We start from the raw sequence: 19,060 nt of genomic DNA on the forward strand, positions 1-19,060 counted from the left end.
TGAAAAGGGAAAAAATAAGAGCAAGCACTGATGAAGTTATTGAAAATAGGTTGCATAATAACATATGTAGTATACTCAGAGTGCATACTGTAGTTCACATCCTATTCAACAGAGCATGAACACACCACAATGTCTGTCATCAGCATGGTGATTTTCTGAGTGGCAGAAGGATGTCGAAATGAGGTTGCCAGTTCTCACGTTTAAGCTTCCTGTATGATTTTCAATTTGCAGAACACCATAGTGCTGCTCCAGATTCAAAGCTTTGACCTAGTTAGACCAGTTCCTTGCAAATCTAATAGCCCAATATCCAAGATTGCCAGTGATCAATGCTGGCAAAGCTCACGAATGTACGACTTCCTTTTCCAAGACAGGATTAAATTCAAGCAGAAAACAGCTTGTTGTAGGAACAATTTATAATGTTGCTTCTCAGCTGCAGGGCCATTTTCCCTTGGAGCTGATTCGCTGCCTATGCAGTGTATCTCTCTTTTCATGTCCAATGTGGTCCACACAAGGGCATTGATATCTTAATGCAAAGCTATGGAGAGCATAGGGTGGCAGTAATGTCTCAGGAGACTGGCCAGTTTATTAGATATAATCTTGGATTATTCAATAAATCAGAGATTGGTGACATTTTAAGGGAAACAAAGTGAGTGATTCGACCCTCCTCCCTTTGAAACCCTGTGGTAAAAATACTGCCTAACACCCATTGTCTCAACATACCCATTCTTCCCAAAAACAATTTCAATTGTGTAAGATTTTTTTTTTCTCCCAGTGGTGCCTGAGCAAAGTTCACCCTGGGTAGATTACACACATTTACTGTCTACAAGCTGTAAAAAATATTGTTCACGAGACTGCACTTTATAGCTCTACATTAACTTTTACTGCAACACACATGTTTTGTTCTACAGGGTTAATTGTCTGCTCTCATTCTTTGTGGTTTAGGGTCTTCCTATGCTTTGTATTTGCACACATTCTTGTTTTTGTCAGGAGGATATTGCATTGACTTTTTTGGAAACAAACATATCAGAAATAATTACATTTGTGACTCCAACCCTTATCCTAACTGAAATGTGTTGAAAAGAATGTTTCAAGAAAGCAGAATAGTTAATGTGTTTAATGGCATGTAGCCAGCAACCAACAATCGAAAGGGCATTAGTGGACACCTGACATCAGTTCCTTCTTTCACAGCCCCTGTCCACTTTAATCATCCTGTCTGCTACTGGTGTAAGAGAGACAGAGAGAAAGAGAGAGTGTATGTTTTTGTTCTGGGGTAGAAAGGCGTTCTCCTGCCTCAGGATGTTGCCTTTAAAGCTGAAGAAGTGGGTTTCCTGTGGAGGAAACGATCACAGAATAGACAAGGCTTGGGCGAGACACCGTGTTCCCAACATTTCTTGAGTGCAGGTCACCCAGCTGCAGAGTGGGCAGTCACACTTTTGTGGAACAAAGTAAGTCTCACCGCCGTAAGAGGTGAGTGAATACTCTAACTTTTAACTGCTCATGTATCTACTAATGCAAAATCATCTAAGAATGTTCTTGTTATCTGCTTTGCAGGTGTTTCCCCTGATGGATCCTGGATGCTCTGATGACTGGTTGACCGACAGCACTAAATCTGAGGCTGACCTTTTCCACGGGAAAATACAGCTATGAATATTATACAATGGACAAATAACAAGTGGAGGCATCAAACTGGTAATGACTGAGACTTGAGTGAATGAATGGGTATTTTTACACCAACTCATAATCCTGAGCAAGGTCACCTCCAGTTTCCCATGTCGGATGCTTGATCAACAGAGACATGTCCAATGACAGCTGCAACCTCCCTTTGGACACGGACACATTTGGCCTGACCTGCATCTATGGAGTCATCTTCTCTCTGGGTCTCCCCAGCAACCTGCTGTCTCTCTGGGGACTGTACCACCTGGGCCGCTCTGGTGGGGGAGGCTGCCAGCTGGTCTACATCCTCAACCTGCTTCTGTCAGACCTTCTCCAGCTGCTTACCCTGCCATTGTGGATCCTTTATCTTCAAGGTGCGCACCGCTGGCCTTATGGCCAGCTAACCTGTGAGCTGGTGGGTTACGTCTTTTACGTAAACGTCTACGCTAGCGTCATGTTCCTGTGCCTGATAGCACTGGACCGCTGCCTGGCAATCGTGTACCCACTGAGCAGCCGCAGTGTGCGGACTGTCAGGGTGGCAGCAGTGTCCGGTGTTGCTGTTTGGACACTCACCTTCCTGTTCTGCCTGAGTGGGCTGCTGCCATCAGTGTTTGATTCTGACAGACTGCTGTGTCTGGAGCAGTACCCCGTCAGCCCTAGATACGCCCACTTCAAGATCATCACCGTGGCCCTTGGCTTTCTGCTGCCATGTGCCATACTAGGGTGAGTTACCCCCAAGATCCCAGTGAGGATACTCCTCTTTTATCCTAAATGTAATATTGTGTCTCCAGACCAGTTCATGTAAAGGAGTCAGCTTTCCCTGATGCACAAGAACATCTTAGCAAAAGGGAAGCAGACTACTTTGCCACCTCAAGATGAAGCAATTCAATAAAACTTTTGCTAAAATGAGGGTTAAAACTGAAAACATATTTGAGTGGTGCAATTTAATGAAGAAAACTTCAGACTTCCCTGTTATTATACATTATATAGGGGACATTATACCATTTTGTGTATTCTGATTGTTAACAAACTGAGTTCTCAGCTTAAGCTCTGCTTCCTCCCTTAGCTACACCTCAGCCCACATTGGGGTGACACTACGACGATCTCCTTCCCTCTCTGACCATGAGCGGCACAAAATTGTGGGCATCCTAGTTGTGATCACCGTCAACTTCATCGTTGTGTTTGGACCCTATCACCTCGTGGGGGGATACAGATTTGTGTCCTTGCTGCTTACTGATGAGCCTTGTGGACTGGAGCGTTCCATTTTCCTCATCTATCGCCTCTGCTATGGTCTGACCAGCCTAAACACCCTACTGGATCCCCTTTTCTACATCTTCCTGTGCCCTGATGCCCGGCTAGAGCTGCAAAAATCCTTGCCCTGTTTGGGAAGGGGGAAAAACAACTGCAAAAAAATAACACTTTGTATCAGAGCTCACCCAGACAACCAGAGGGAGCATGAAATTGGACATAATAATCTTCTACAACTCTGATAGAAGATAATATAAATTGGATTTTAACTTGGATTTGACCATAGACCTGATATTTAGAGAACAGTTGTGCCACCCAGTGGAAATGCACATGTATAGTTTATTTGTATGAGCTTCAACTCTCAGTGACTATATTAATTTGCCTCAGTGTTTCAACCCTCTGAGCTACAGGGATTCCACTAGTTAAGTTTTCAGTTTCTCATGATGATCTAAATACTGTTTCAGAGTAAGCCGGACATAGAAACATTTGTGTTTAGCACAGAAAGGTCTCAAGGTGTAAATACGTGCTGTTGGTCATTTTAAAAATAGAACTGGTGTGAATCACTACAGAAACCTAAGAATGACTGTGTTATGCTTGAAATGTCACAACAACAACACTGCAACACTAGAGTGCGTTTCTTTTTGTTTATTAATGTTAAGAAAAGTCAAAGTATTTAAAAGTAAAGTCATTACATGAACAATGAAGCAGAACATTAAACATCCAATTGTCTTCAATTAAAGTAGAACTACAATCCATTAAACTTGAACATTAAAGGCATCTATTCTCTACTGTGAGTACAATGGAGAGATTTATAAAAACAGCAATAACATAATATAACTCCAGATATTTGCTTTTGTCAGCTCATAATGACAGCATCTAGTGAGAGACATCTCTATTCTAAACTCCATTCATAAAGGAGCAGAAGAAGCAATGATGTATGGGTCATGCAACTGAATATACACATTAATCAAGCATCACTCAAGTCAAAATAGAAAATCATGCAGAATGCTACATCTTTTTACTTTTCGTTTTGTTGCAGTTTTCATTAATTTGGAGGTTAAGTATTGAGCACACTATAATAATGCTGACTTAATCCTTGAATGCTCTTGGGAATATATCAATTTATGTTGCAGTAATATTGGTCAGATGACACACTTGGCAGTCTGAAGTACCATCAAGTCCTGTCATTAATGAAAACCAGGTAGAGGGATGGATTGACATGAACTCTAAATTCAGTGTAATATACCTTGCCACATCACTAATTCAATCAATATTCACAGTCCAGTGGATTTTACTCTGCTGTCTTTTGAAAATAATCAAGTTTCCATCTATGAAATATAAGACTTCCTTCAGTGTTTCAAATTAAACACCTACCAGGAGTGGAGGACATTATACCAACTGAGCTTGTTAGAAATATATCAGACATGCAACCATTGGATTCTGCCTCCTAAATTGTATGGGAGCATCTCTAAATACTCTGTGGCTGTTGGAACTGATGTCTGTGAGTTCTTCTGGAGCCTCACTACCACTGTAAAATCATAGACTGCAGAACACTGCACAATTCCAACCAATGAAATAGGACTGTATGATCAAATACCTCACTGGTGGTTCTGACAGCCCAGAGGGATAGTTTGATGACATCATTGTGTATAATTAGTCCTGTGCTTCTATTTGTTTATGGCCGACAGCAGATTTTACTATATTTAAATGTCGACTTATTTGGAATGTTTGTTAAAATTATAGTTAACTATGTTAAACATAACAATGATATGATGACAAGAATGTGGTTTAATTCATTTTTCATTTGTTTGTGATATTTCTCTGTCATTCATTTACTTTTTCTGTTGCTAAAACATGGGAATAAACTGCCAGTATTAACAGCCAAATGGAAATCTGCCTCTGTCATCCATTAGCCACTCTCAATAGCCTTGACCAGCACATTCAAGTGGCGAACAGTGTCAGACCTTCTGTTAGGGTTAAAATTTGGATGATTAGTATTTGAATTGTTGTGTTGCATTGACAGAAGCTTAACATCAACTCAGGATTCAGGAAGCAACAGGAGGTGAATGAAAACTCCATTTCTCAGCAGCAGATTGGTGAGTATGAATTGGTTGTTGTACTTATTAGAGTGATGCTCTGAAAGGTATATTATCCTCAATTTATAAAGACAACAGATGAACATGGATTGAGTTTTACATTTTCACAAAAAGCAAAGATCATCAACAGCAAATTCAAAAAGAAGTAGATAAGAAAAACATAATAAGATATTGTTAGAAAACTACAAACTACAGCATTACAAATAAAGGCCTGGCTCCTATGTAGGCCTATTTCAAATAAAGTCTGTGCGAATGCAGTAATATAAAAGCCTGGCCACTAGGGAAGTTACTCTATGCTTCCATTTAATTCTGAGTAAGCTTAGCATTACTTTCATCTTGCTCTTCCTCCTCTACTTTCAGACACAAGGTTGGAAGAGAACTCCTTGGTTTCAACACAATGTCGGTGGTGCTGATAGAGCTGCGAACGGTGCTGCGGCGTCGTGCTAGCTCTGCCAGATCTTCAGCCAGAACACTCTCCATCACTGCACCCAGAGAATGTCTTATCTTTTTGCACAGGTCAGGGCAGCTGAACACATACAGAATGGGGTTAAGGACACTGTTAAAGAAACCGATGGTTGCTGCAACTGGGAGGGCCCTGGCCACAAATTTCCGTGCAGGATGTGTACTGGGGGCCATCACCTCCACTATGATGAACAAGTGGTACGGAGCCCAGCAGAGTATAAAGCTCACAACCACGGCCACAACAAGCCTAACAAAGCGGAAGGGACGTCGGCAGCCTCTGCGTGCCAAACTGGCATTCACAGCAGAATAGCTGAGGATGATGATCAGTAGAGGGATCAGGAAGGCTAAAAAGAGCTTCATGAAAGCCAAGGCCTCCTTGCGCTGCTTACATAAAGATTGTAGGTCGTACGGCTCACTAGGGAGGAGTTGAACGTAACTGTAATAACACTGGATCTTGCCATTAGCTTGGGGAATGATGTCACGGAATATGAAGAAAGGGATAGTGCAGAGCACAGCCAAGGCCCAAATCATCCCACATACCTTCCCCACTAGTTGGACATTCCTGTAGTTCTGGGCCCAGACTGGTCTCACTACCACCAGGCAGCGGTCGAGGGAAATGGCCGCCAACAGGAAGCCACTGACAAACATGTTGAGGAAGAAGATGGAGGAATGGATGCGGCAGAAGGTTGCACCCAATGTCCAGGTGTTACCGCTGGCCATGTAGAGAGTGAAGAAGGGCAGGGAAGCAGTGGCCAGTAAGTCAGAGGCTGCAAGGTTCAAAATCCAAATGCTGATGATAGAGCGTCGAATGTGGAAGCCCACTACTCCGAGAATGAGGAGGTTTTCTATGATACCAATGGAGGAGAACAAGCCATGTAGGGAAATAGTGAAAACACTCAAAGAACTAATCTTGGCTGTTTGGTTTGATGGGGTACTGCTGATGTTTGCCCTCTGGCTGACAAGACAAGACATTGTCTTGGAGGAGAAATGTCTCGATGCAGTACTGAGATGATGTCCTTAACTTGGCCTTTTTCTTCGCACTGCTGAGATCTGCAACGGAGATTAGAGAGTCTAAAACAACACAGGCAGTTCACTATATATACATACTGTATATGAATATGCATATGCTGTATGTGTATATATACGTGTGTGTATGTACATATAACATAAACAAAAACTCTCAATTTAAATAATTGTAATCAGAGTTAAATTTGTCCACGAATTTATCAGTTCTCCTAATTGCACAAAAGCTGCTTTTAGGCTAAAATACATTTTCTGCAGCTTAGCAAACACCATTGTTTACATCTAAAGCAGAGCAAGAAATACATCAGAGGTGATGAGAACATGGGTGTGTTGTTTTGCAGCTGACTGAGGGTTCTGCATGCAAAACATCGTTCTGTGTCCTTGTTATCTTTTGTACTACCTTTAAAATTTGAAGTTGAAGAACAGTATTTTTTGTCTGCAGCTCTACTGCTGAAAGAGGAATGTATTATTTTGTTAGCAGCCTATGTGGGGTTGTTTTATTTCTTTACGTCCCTATCTGTCACATTTCCCACATCCTCCCACAATTATGCAGACTCTTCTCAAGGTCAATTGTGTAACTGTTAATTTTTTTTTCTTTTCTTCTTCTCCTTCTTCTTCTTCTTTTTTTTTTTTTGCTAAATGCATGTCTTTTGTTGTCAGCCCTAAGTGAAAACATGATTATCTTGACCCATCACCTGGGCATTTGTGAGTACGACTCTGCTGCTGATGCAAACTCTGCAGAAGCAACAAAACAGACAGCAAATCTAGTTTTAACAATTCTGGCAACTTAAAAATTTCTTTTTGCAAACAAAACCTCCATTGACAGCTTTTCACCCATTTCCAATACTTACAATAATTAAAAGCTGTAATGACTGACAAAAATAACAAGTGGACTTATCTGTCTAATTGCAAAATACTGACTGACAAAGGGAAACTTGTGAAAAGAATTTCATTTCCCCTTCTGTTTAACGCCTTATACAAACAGGCAGGCCTCCTCTAAATCACTTACCCGTTCCTCTGTCTCTGGCAGGTCTGATGAGATCTTTGTCATATTGGGTTTTTGTATGCTGCCTTATGGGCGTACAAGTACTGTAATAGGAAGTCACAAACCTCAAAAGGAACTTAAACTCTTCTCAGAAGATGAAGTACAGCTAAGTGTCAAACCAACCTAATTAGACAAGACTTTTTCAGGCCTTTCATATAAATAAAGGCTGTTTGGTCGATTGGTTTCTGAAGACAAAGTGAGGTGAAGTGGGGAAGGGAGAGTTGCAATTTAAAGGGTATTATGATCTGAATTTAGGTTTGTCTAGTCTGTATAGCTCTATAGAATGATCTAAATTACTATTAAAAGTTGTTGCTTTGTTGCATCAGAAAGGTGTTTGATGACCTTTTGACAAACCACTTCCACGCTGACTTCAATGACAGCAGTATGACCATGAAACGATGCCAATATGAACAGAACGTGCTGACCTGAATTCACAGACAATAACAGGAAAACAACAGACTGGTGGAGTCATGCAACATATATTGAAGATAAGATAAGATAATATACTGTTGATGGTTCAATTTATCTATGTCATGGCAGCCTTGTGTGAGCTGCAGAAATCTGTTGGCTTGAACAATTACCCTGTAAGATAAAGATGGAGAAATTCACAATGTATGGATCAAAACTGTTGAAAATACTCATCGCTGTACTTTACTCTCTGGATCACCAAGTTATCCTGAAATAATCATCTTTGGAAATCTTAGGTTGAGTTCACTCCATTAAAATGATCTTTCTCCCACAAACAGCTGTCACCTTACATTCAGTATGCCAGCTTTCTGCAAGCTACCTCCCACCAACATTCAGGTTGATTAGACTCAAAATGCACACATCCCTCCTGTTGTGAACCCACCTTCCAGACGGCTAGTGGCCAGCCTGATTGTCTCTGGCCCACTAGCCTCCTGCCAGCTCCAGCTCCTGAGTCAACTAACCAGCAGGCTCCTTGGCTCCAGCCATGTTCCATTCCTCAGCTGGCTAGCTTTCTGCCTTAGTCCACCTCTAATGACGACTCCCAGGATTCTCTTTTCTCGGGGACCCAGCTGGCTTTCAGAAAGGCTCCTGGGTAGAAAGTGAGGCTCCAAAGGTCATCAAAGCTTCCCGTAGTCTGTGTCCTTGTCCTAGTCCCCTGTTGTCTAGCTTTCTGTCATCTTGCTCCCTGGTTACTTTTCTGCTGGACTTTGCTCTAGAGCCAAATCACCTCCAGACTGACAACTTTCAATCAGCTGACCAGGCAGCTGATGTGTGGCACATCAGAGGCACTGGCAACAGTGAGGGTATCTCAAAGACTGGCCATTGCTGGTGGCTATGTACAGCAAAAAAGAGAAAAAAGAAAAAAAAGGCATTCATCTAAAGACAATATCCAACTTCCAGATTAAATAAATCGTAATCTTTATGTGTATATGACAATCAGAAATTTCTGTGTTAGACTGGAAGACAGGAAAACTGAATGTTGTGCAAAACCAATACCAAAGGCCTCAAGGAATGAGACAGCAAGCAAAGCAGAAGTTATCAAACGTAGGAACAAGTGAGGCTGTCACATGGTGAAACACAAGATGACAAATTCTAATCAGCACCAAACAAACCCCTGTTTGTATAAATTCTGCCTTTTTTTTTTTAATTCACTGTGGGGATGTGCAAATACAACCAACAGGTTTGATGTGTCATGCTTGAGGATTACACTGACACCTGCTGGTCTACTGGGATGTTGACATATTTAGTATAAAACATTTGGCTGTTCCCCTTTGTGAGAATCCATCAAAACTGTTATCTATGTGCATTTTAATGATACATCTTTCTCTCTCTTTAGTCTGTGCTGACATAATAAAAGTCAACAAAATCAGTTTTTTAGCAAATATGAAATACCGTGAATTTGATACCTATACAAATAATCACAGTCATCAATCCAAGTCAGGACACATCTGAGAAAGTTCAGCAGTCTGCTGTGTAAGATCATTTTTAATGCTATATATTATGCAAAGAATGTAACTGTCAGAGAATACGATGTGATAAAATGCAGTGAATAGTGAGCGAATATACTGTGTAGAAACCAGGCCACAGTTTCCAAATTTCCCAAATATGTATGGTGTTTGACTAGGGACGACTTCTTTTCCTCTTCTTTTTTACTCTGCTATACATATTTTACTGTGCAATAGCACAAAACGCTGTATTTTATTATCCATATCTTACTCATGTGCAAACTGAGCCATCCTTCTTAAGGCAATATTATTTTTCTACTTTTTTTGTTCTGTTTCTACATCTCCTTTTTATTCTTGCTATTCTATAACAACTAAAGTTCTCTGGCGTGGCATCAATAAAGTTTTATCTTATCTTATCTTACTCCTAAGTCCACATCTGAGCCAACACAAAAGACATGGGGAGATCCCCATGGCGCCATTGTCGTTTCAGGTCTGAGTAAAAAGTCCATCACACAGCTGACTCACATTGCTGCTGCTCGACTCCTCACTAAGACCAGGAGGGCAACCACATCAGTCCAGTTCTCAGATTTTTACCCTGACTTCCAGGTCAAAACATGTTTCTGTTCTGCTGCTGCTTTATGAACCACCCCGACCTCTCATCTGGTCTCGGACCGCTCTACTTATTTTCCCCAGAGTCAAAACGTAACACGGAGAAGTTTTTACGTACCACATATCTGGAATAAACTCCAAGAAAACTCTGCTCCAACTCTGTTATACTGCACTGTAACTGCACTGTAATTTTAATGATCCTGTTTAATCTGTTTTATGTGATTTTAGCTTATTTTATATCCTCTGCCATTCTATTTGTATGCTTCTTTTTATTTTGCCTCGAGTTTCCTCCATGTGTTTTCTTTATGCTCTTTTCAGTTGTATGTACAGAATTACCTTGTTGTTGAAAAGTGCTGTACAAATGAACTTGCCCTCCCTGCCTTGCCAAAGAAAAGGGAAAAAAATACACACAATCCCTCAGAGAGTGAGTGCTGGGTACAAGGCAATAGTAAATACTCATCCCGTAAATATGTCACAGTGTTGTTAGTGCCCTCCTCAGGCCAATTAGTGTAATATTCAAATAAAACACCAAAGTCACGTGAAGCATCATTTGCATGCACAAAAGGATGCAGCATCATGCAATACATATCAATACATGCAAACCTGGTGCACCTTCTATGTCGGAAAACATTTGTAAACCATAAATCTGTAACAAAGTTCTGCGAAAAATAGCTGGGGATGTTCTAAAAAGAAAAAAAAATTTTTTATTATACCAGCAGTAGGAAAATTGATTGTTTTTTGAATCAAGAACCTAAGAAATTTGTTGTTTGAAGTTTCCAGGAAATGTTTCTACTTCAATGTAAAATCAGAGAAATATATAATTCAGGTATCTGAGTGGAATCAAATAAGAGCATCTCACTTCCTTTTATGAGAGTACTGACACCCACAAATCTGCACTAACTGGGTTATGCACAGACATTTTTCCGCTGAAGGTGTAGCTTTCTTGTTTGACCTCTTTCGTAAAACTGTCTTCACACTGAAAGATCAGTGGAGAGTGAAGGATGTTCAAGTTGTACGTACTCTTGGTTTCTCTCTTTAGAGCCTGTAAGTCACTGCGTACAATATTTTGATGCTAAAAATGAGTGATGGGTATCGTAAATCTTAACGGGGCACCTGAGAGGAGATTTTTGAAACTTTTGAAAATTGCATGAAGTGGTCATTCATTTTTCTCTATCTGTGTTTCAGATGGCGCTCTGCTCTATGCTAACACTGGAGATAATGTGACTTTACCGTGTTTCTATGCCAGTGACAGTGCCAAATATCTGTGTTGGTACAAGCAGGTTGCAGGGGAGCAACCTCAAATAATATCCTCTTTCTATAGACATTCACCTAACACAAACAAGTTCCACAACCAGTTTAAAGGCGACAGGCGGTTTTCAGTTCATCCTGGATGGGGCTTCTACCATCTGAACATTTCTGATGTCCACAGCTCAGATTCAGCGATGTACTACTGTGGACAGATCAGCATTACAGTCACTGACTTTGATAATGGAATATTTTTAGTTGTAAAAGGTGGGTATTTTGGACAGTTTGCAATTTAAACTTGTCTTTTAATTTGCTTTACTTCCGATTTTCACTTTCTAAAATGTCTGTTTTTAAGAGTCTTTTCGGAAGTCTTCCCTCCAGCAGCTAGCGTCCGAGTCTGTGAAGCCAGGAGGCTCTGTGACCCTGAACTGCACGTTGCACAATGGAACCAGTGAAGGAGAGCACAGCGTTTACTGGTTCAAAAAGGAGACGAGAAACTCCCACTTGGGAATCATGTACATCCAAAAAAACAGCAGCAATCAGTGTGTGAAGAGCTCTGAGTTCCCTGTGCAGAGCTGTGTGTACAGTTTATCCAAGAGGAACGTGAGCCTGTCCGACGCTGGGACGTACTACTGCGCTGTGGCCTCATGTGGAGAGATACTGTTTGGGAAAGGAACGAGGCTGGATGTTAGAGGTGAGAAACATATAATTAAATCAAACTAAATCTTTAATATATATATTTATTTACTTAGTTTTCATTTAATGTTTTCACAGAGGAACATGATGGCACTTCCCTTGTTCTGGTACTTTGCGTGGCTGCAGCTCTGCCCGTGTCTGTTATCTTGAACGTCATCCTAATCACTATCCTCTGCAAAATGTCCAAGGCAAAGCATCTTCATTCTGCAGGTACATTGAAGTAATATTTACCAAGTCTGCCTGTCTGTTGTTTTAAGGAAACTATGATTCACTCAAATTTAAAAAACACATTTTGCTTAAGTCGTATCTAGTTTTTTAGACATAGGTTTGCAGTTTTATTTCCCCAGACTTTAAGGTGTCTGTCTCTGAAGCTTCAGGACAATGAATATTAATGGAATTTAAGCTTTAAAAATACATTTGATTTATTTATTTATTTGAAGGCAATGACTATAAAATCTGTTTTTTTGTTACAGGGCTGCACCCCAAGTTGAGTGTCCCAGAATACGCCGCTGAAAGTCAGGTAAGATTAAAAAAAACAGGACATATATATATATACACAGAGAAACATCCCATATCAAAATTAGTTTAGCATCTGGGAATAATAATTCAGCTTTCTTATTTCCTGCAGAATGAGGGATCTGATGCTGTGCAGTATGTAGCTCTGAACTTCAAAAAGAGGCAAAGCAAGAGCAGGAGACAGAGGAGCACAGAGGAGGACACGATTTACTCTGGAGTCAGACTGTCAGACCTGAAGTGATTTTTGATGTTTAATCGAAACAAACTCTCTACACCTCCAACTACTGCTGCTCTCTGTCTAACTCATGTAATTTCAATTATTACCATACACCCCCTATTCCAAAAAGGTTGGTACACCTTGTAGAACATAAATCAAACAGTGCGAAGACAATGTATTTGATGTTTGACCTCATCAGCTTCATTCAATCAATTGGGGTTGCATTAATTAAAGATCAACTGTGTTGTGTTTTTTAATACATTTGATCATCTTAAATCCTGCATTTGCTTAAATGCAAGGTTAAAAGTAGGCCTATTGTATTCTTATATAGCAGACATAGCAAAAATAAAATTTGAAAAACAACATTATTTCTGGATTTAGTTAAAAACATATATCATTATATTATCTTCTTAGAGGCAATGGTTTCTCACTCAGCAAAATCTTTGCTTTATACTGACCCTCAACTGGTGAGCATCATGAAGCAAAAAAAATCACCAATAGACAGAAATATATTCCTCAAAAGCATTAACTTATTTTCATTCAAGTCAAGTCAACTTTATTGTCAGTGCTGCTATATGTACAGGACATGCACAGAATTGAAATATTGTTTCCCTCAAATCCCTGGTGCAAACAGCAATAAACATGAAATATAAAATAAAAAAAATATATATATTTATATAAAGAAATATATACAAGATATACAGTATGATATGAAAAATATGAACAATATAAACAGTGTGAAATGTGTATCGAATTTGAATAAAGGATGTACAGTACGGTTTGTGAACAGATTGTGTACAGCAATTGACTGTACAGGGTGCAATTTAGGTTTGTAAAAGACAGTAATTTGTTGAGATTGTATAACCTGAACAGGTGAGAAAATCCTTAACAAGTCACAGCTTTTTGTTCTGCAGCCTCACAGAAAACATCACACAACCATCTACAGAGGCAGTTCTCTTCATGAGTAAACCTTTAAAGTCAGTATCAGGCCTGAGCTCTGTTCAGTTTGTGTGCAGTTCAGCTCTTGGCCAGTAGGGAGCAGCAGAACACCTGCAGTAGATATCACATCAGCGCTGGGTTATGTACATGATGTATTTCTGCTGACCGGAAACCACAGCAGTTGACCACCAGATGGCTAAGATTGGAAAGATAAGTTATTTAAAGTGAACACACCACAGAGGAGGTGTTGTGGTCGGCTGACGTTAAAATCTCACTTTTTTTTTTCAGAGCCCTGTCAGTGCCATGACCTCAAAATTTCATGTCATTGCACAATAATCAGTGCTCACTTTTCGGTCTTTCAGCAGATGAGTTTGGTCAAAATAAACAAAAATATGGACTCTCAGCAGCCAAATTCCTCATCATGACCATGTGTTATGACCAAATCTGGCAAAATGTGACTGTCACAGATGAGTTTTTTTCACTGCTATGGCCCATTCAAGCACAAAATTCTGGACCCTGTACATTTCTATGGACCTCTCTCCACATCCACGGCTATTCTTTGTAGTGTCCTTGTGAACGAAGCCCCCCAAGGCTGCATGTTTTGTTCTCACTCATAAAGGCAGTCATGTTTTTCTCAAATCCTGCAGCTGACTGGTGAAAAAAACAAAAACAAAAACAAAAAAACATCTCGCTTCTGAGTTCCCGCTCTGGTCAAGCTCACCACCATCTCCTCTGACAGGATGTCAGTGTGGTTTTATTTGAGATGCTGTTTGTTTGCTCCAGTTGCTTCACAGTGACGCCTCTGCTCTTTCACTTCTCACTCTCATGCATGTATGTTACACTTATGTGTCTGTTAACACCTTAAAAACTGATTTAAATGGTCATGCCAAAAAGCACAGTGGAGAAAAAAAAAGCGTTATAGCAAGACACGTCAGCTGCACAAGGTGTTGTTCTGGTTGCCAGGTCACAGCTTTACTGACCTATTTTCAACAGCTTGTTTGTGGTCAAACAAAGAACCTCACGGACAGCCTCATGCAGAGCACCCCTACCGCTCATATCGCGTCCACATCTCATCACCTAACCGCTATCAAGATAGCTCCTCATCTGTGTAGGAAGAGCAAAAATATGTCGGAGAGAGATTAGATTAAAAAGATATCTTCTCGTGTTGTAAACCGCAACCACCTCCACTGACTCTCAATGTAAGAGCCTGGAGACAGCATGGCAGCTAAAACGGCATATTTAGTGTCACAACCTAAAATGTTTGCAATTTCATGTCTGTAGAAAAGCTCGGGGGTGTTTGAACAGACTAACAAAAGGGCGCCTTCTTTCGCAAGTCAAATCATCAGCAGATGAGCCGAGAAAAAAGGGTCCTCCACCCTCACATGAGCACGGCAGTGTTGTTGCTTGCCGTACTCAATGCAAGAGTTATTTAAATAAAGGCTTTTGACATACAGCAACGCTTTGTCTTTTCATTGTTTTGCCGTACTGACTCAGGAAGAATGGGAGGATCTTCTTTTCATTTTAGCTTCACAGTAGGCCGTCCCACTGTCACCTTAACTCAGGAAGTACGGGCTCAAGCGAGAGGAGCGTCGGTCACTCATGCCTCGTCTCTACTGAGTCAACAACCGCCTTTTTTTAGCGCATCAGCGTACAGACCACAAGCATCAAAAGACATAGATGAGTCACAAGCAGCAGCCTCTGCTCGGTAAAGGTCTACTGTATGAGTCGACAGTACCATGCAGTTGACCGTTGTCATACAAAAATGATCAGACTCCGACAGAAGTGAAGTGGAGCTTCGGGGTGGATTACATTAAATGAGACTTTCTGAGAATTGCAAGTTGACTTCAACAATGCTGAAATGAAGTGAAACCAACAGCTGTCTGGGCAGCAAAAAGACATCTGTCAGTCTAAAACTGTATGCTTTAGGAAATGCTTGCGTGACTAGCAAAATATTTGTCACAGTAGCAATTAGAGCTGTTCACTGACCACAGAAAAAAACTCATGCTAGTTGTGGTTTTGTTAGGAAAGGCCTACGAGCTGTCGCTGTGAATTTGACAATTCCTGTGTGAGTCCTGCCTGTGCCTTATTGGTTTGTTAGTTCGGCAATGTTTGTCAATTAATATTTCTTCTGTATTCATTTCATGTTCTGCCCTGCCTGCTGCTGAAGTTGTTCCTTGCCTGTGTTATCAGTCTGGATTCAGCTTCAGTTATTAAACCTCTCTTTTTGTTCTTCAGCCTGCATGCTTGTGTAGCCTGCATTTGTGTTCAACCCTTGCTTCCCTGCACCCTTACATACACAGGAGTGTGACAGTGTTGACCACTATCACAATGGAAAAAAAAAAAAGCACAATAGCTGGAGCAGCATTTTTAGTTTTTATATTTTATTGCACAAAAAGTGAGGAGATTTCAAATTTCAGTTTAAAGGTTGAGGTATGTTGAGGTATCCTCCCATGAGTGGCACAATCTAATGGGACACAAAACAACACAGGGTGTGGTACATATACACAAGTGTAATATAATTGGACAGGAAGCCGAGTCCATCTCAAAAGGTGAAATTTGAGATTCTACCTCCCAGCCCTCTTCCTCCTTATACAGCAGTTTTTCAACTCTTGACTTGCCATTGAAGGCTAGCCATAAGCAAAGAGAAAAGGAACAATACAGAGCAGTAATACCGCGTTGAATTATATATCATTTACTAGGATAAACACCAAAAGAAGAAGAACAATGGCTCTGTGCAACATGTCAGTCTTTATATGTGGTTTCCTCTAAGGCTTCTGATGATGTGTGCACGCTGTGTTGTCCCATTAAGCAGAAGTACCGGAACAAATGTCATATCTGATCTGAGGGACAAAATCTCATTGAAAGACCAACCACATGCCATGATGGTAAGTTATCAACATTATCTTTAAAGTGCTTCTGATGGGTTACATCACATGATCTAATTGCTGTTTGTTTTCTAAATCCCTCCCACACACTCCTTTTAGACCTACATTTAAACAGACACATCCCTGAAAAAAAAAAAAAATCAAATCTAAGTCTGACAAGCAGAATGACAGACACGGCTGAAGAATACAGCATGTTTTTCCATCAAAGCACTGTGCGCACTGTGGAGGACAAACGCTGACATGCAACAGCCGCTACAACTAAAAATGGACTTGAGAGAATTTCCTTTTCATGGTATTCAAACATATCACACTTTCTGTCCTCCAGAGTACAACAGCAATGATGCAACCAAAAAGATCCCAATAGCACATCTGGTCACCTGATCAGACTCTTGCAAAAGAACAAGTTGCTAGTCTGACTCTAAACTAGTGAGCTTAGCCAATCACCACAGCCTTCGACTTCTATAAGAGCTGGGTGCATCCGTCGACACATATGGTACAGGTTGCAGAGCTTCAGGGATGATGCTACTTTGCATTTTTCTTGTGCTTCTCGGTGAAATCTGTAAGTATTCTACGGCGCTTTTCACTGTTTCTATGTGCATGCATATCATTTTGAGTGAGAAGGATGAGGTTTTGAAACTATAGATAAGAACATTTTGTGCATTTCTATGCAGGTCAGGTGCCGGCGGTTGACAACACGTCAAGTATAATTCAGGACACCGGGGTCAAAACAGCTGAAGTTGGGCAGCAGGTGACTTTGAAATGCGTTTGTCAAGGCGATGCTGTAACTTTCTTCTCTTGGTACCAGCAAACCTTGGGAGGCAAACCTCTCATCATATCAACTCGGATGAGGCACAACGCAGAAGCAACCATCAACCCCCCGTATAAAGACAGGTTTCAGGTCAAAGCACAGAGTCAAACAGGCATCAACCATCTCATAATCTCAAACGTTAACCTGTTGGATACAGCAACGTATTACTGTGGGATTTTAGAGTTCAACACCATCGAATTCGGACAAGGAGTGTTCCTTAATGTCAAAACATCACTGTCCAACATTCAAACTGTTGTCTATCAGCCAGCGCGGGAAGCACATCGGTTGGGAGACTCTGTGAATTTGAGATGTACAGTATACGCTGATAAGTGTGCAGGGGAGAAGAGCCTCTACTGGTTCAGACACGGTGCGGCACAGCCTGCGATCATGTATCGCACTGTGGGACAATGTATGCATGAGTCTCACGTGAAAAATTGCACTTTAAACCTCACCATAAATTCGATGAACTCCTCCGATGCGGGGACGTACTACTGTGCTCTGGCCTCCTGTGGGGAGATTGTGTTTGGAAATGGAACAAGACTAGAGATTGCAGGTAGGCGATAATAGCTGATGTTGTTTTTCCACCCTGAGCAAGTCAGAAAAAGCCCTTACATTTACCACATGTGTTGTATAATCAGAAATATAAATATGTAAAAAGGGACATGAGATGTGTTTTCTCTTGACTATATGTCAGGAGACCCCATCAAAGCCCCCCCTCTCCTGGTGCACTGCCTGAGTGTGGCGTTTGCGGCTTCCATTATCCTGCTCCTTGCCTTGTCTTCCATCATGTACAAGTTGAATAAAAAGACATGCCCTATCTGCAGAGGTAAGATTTTAAAAACAAAGTTATTTCATTTTTGTCTGCATCGACTTGGCTTGACCATTAATGTGTTCTGATATACAGGAAAGGTTTCTCATGTGACGTGTCCTGCAGCTTCTGATGTCGTGGTAAGTGAAATAAATATGATTGAAGACAAACTTATTACTCCAGATTCCCAAAGTAAGATTTTAATAACAGCTATTATATATTTTTTCACACTTTACCTTTGCTGTTTTACATTAGCAGAGCCAAGACGAGGATGTTGTCCATTATGCTGCTCTGAATATGAACAAAACCAGTGTGCGACAGCGCCAAGAGGAGAATGCGGAGAGTGTTTGTGTATACTCGAGAGTAAAGTGTAGAAAACAGTGAAGTAGGACTTTTCTTTGACTTTCAACCCCTTCAATGTGTTATCTATCTTTCCTGTCAGTCACTCGCTTCACACTTCACATGATTAAATGTATAATACACAATAATGAAGCAAAAATAAAAGATTTTTTTTTGTAGGATGTGTTTGTCGTACTTTCATGTAAAATAAGGTGCAGGGTGTGCAGCGGTCACATGGGTCAGCATGCAGCACAAGGCTGGATACAAACATAGCACGCTCATGAAAATCCCCTCAGACCTATAAATAGCTTCCTCGTCAGAAACAGGTTGCACCGTTTCAATCTACAGCCGGCTCTCACCATTTACCTTTCACCGCTGTGGTGAAGGAGGTGTGAACCTCAGAGTGTAAGTTTCCATTGGTGGAAACACAGGCCCTAGCAGAGCGTGAAATTTCCTTCTTGCAGAAATGTTTTGACCAGCCTGTAGTTTCCAGGCCACAGCGAGTCTGATCTCAGAGAACTTTGTGAAGCAAGTGTCACGTCTGTGATCCAGAAAACA

At 40.8% G+C, this 19,060-nt stretch overlaps 4 protein-coding genes across 7 annotated transcripts; 3 read left to right on the forward strand and 1 right to left on the reverse strand.

The window, feature by feature from the left end:
* Positions 1-1,384: 1,384 nt before the first annotated feature.
* On the forward strand, positions 1,385-4,784 carry LOC143316738 (G-protein coupled receptor 4). Of its 2 annotated transcripts, XM_076724361.1 has the most exons (4): positions 1,392-1,467; positions 1,552-1,689; positions 1,792-2,376; positions 2,720-4,777. In XM_076724361.1, exons 3-4 carry the CDS (start codon positions 1,796-1,798, stop codon positions 3,141-3,143), a joined length of 1,005 nt encoding a protein of 334 aa, XP_076580476.1. In that variant the 5' UTR covers positions 1,392-1,467; positions 1,552-1,689; positions 1,792-1,795; the 3' UTR covers positions 3,144-4,777. The 2 variants fall into 2 exon arrangements, with proteins under 2 accessions (XP_076580475.1, XP_076580476.1); XM_076724360.1 differs by having other exon boundaries at positions 1,385-1,445; positions 1,552-2,376; positions 2,720-4,784.
* Positions 4,785-5,230: 446 nt separating this feature from the next.
* LOC143317317 (prostaglandin D2 receptor 2-like) lies at positions 5,231-6,504 on the reverse strand. The gene has a single exon (XM_076725411.1). It carries the CDS (start codon positions 6,429-6,431, stop codon positions 5,301-5,303), a length of 1,131 nt encoding a protein of 376 aa, XP_076581526.1. The 5' UTR covers positions 6,432-6,504; the 3' UTR covers positions 5,231-5,300.
* A 4,982-nt stretch (positions 6,505-11,486) lies between these two features.
* On the forward strand, positions 11,487-12,747 carry LOC143317475 (uncharacterized). Its single transcript, XM_076725628.1, has 5 exons — positions 11,487-11,561; positions 11,650-11,988; positions 12,069-12,200; positions 12,464-12,510; positions 12,619-12,747. Exons 1-5 carry the CDS (start codon positions 11,492-11,494, stop codon positions 12,745-12,747), a joined length of 717 nt encoding a protein of 238 aa, XP_076581743.1. The 5' UTR covers positions 11,487-11,491.
* A 4,296-nt stretch (positions 12,748-17,043) lies between these two features.
* Positions 17,044-18,680, forward strand: LOC143317243 (immunoglobulin kappa light chain-like). 3 transcript variants are annotated; one of them, XM_076725298.1, is made up of 5 exons: positions 17,044-17,106; positions 17,219-17,908; positions 18,050-18,181; positions 18,260-18,303; positions 18,419-18,680. In XM_076725298.1, exons 1-5 carry the CDS (start codon positions 17,064-17,066, stop codon positions 18,545-18,547), a joined length of 1,038 nt encoding a protein of 345 aa, XP_076581413.1. In that variant the 5' UTR covers positions 17,044-17,063; the 3' UTR covers positions 18,548-18,680. The 3 variants fall into 3 exon arrangements, with proteins under 3 accessions (XP_076581413.1, XP_076581414.1, XP_076581412.1); XM_076725299.1 differs by having other exon boundaries at positions 17,064-17,106; positions 18,422-18,570; XM_076725297.1 differs by having other exon boundaries at positions 17,064-17,106; positions 18,260-18,570.
* Positions 18,681-19,060: the final 380 nt, after the last annotated feature.

Source organism: Chaetodon auriga, chromosome 24 (genome assembly GCF_051107435.1).
Source record: "Chaetodon auriga isolate fChaAug3 chromosome 24, fChaAug3.hap1, whole genome shotgun sequence".
Taxonomy (NCBI): domain Eukaryota; kingdom Metazoa; phylum Chordata; class Actinopteri; order Chaetodontiformes; family Chaetodontidae; genus Chaetodon; species Chaetodon auriga.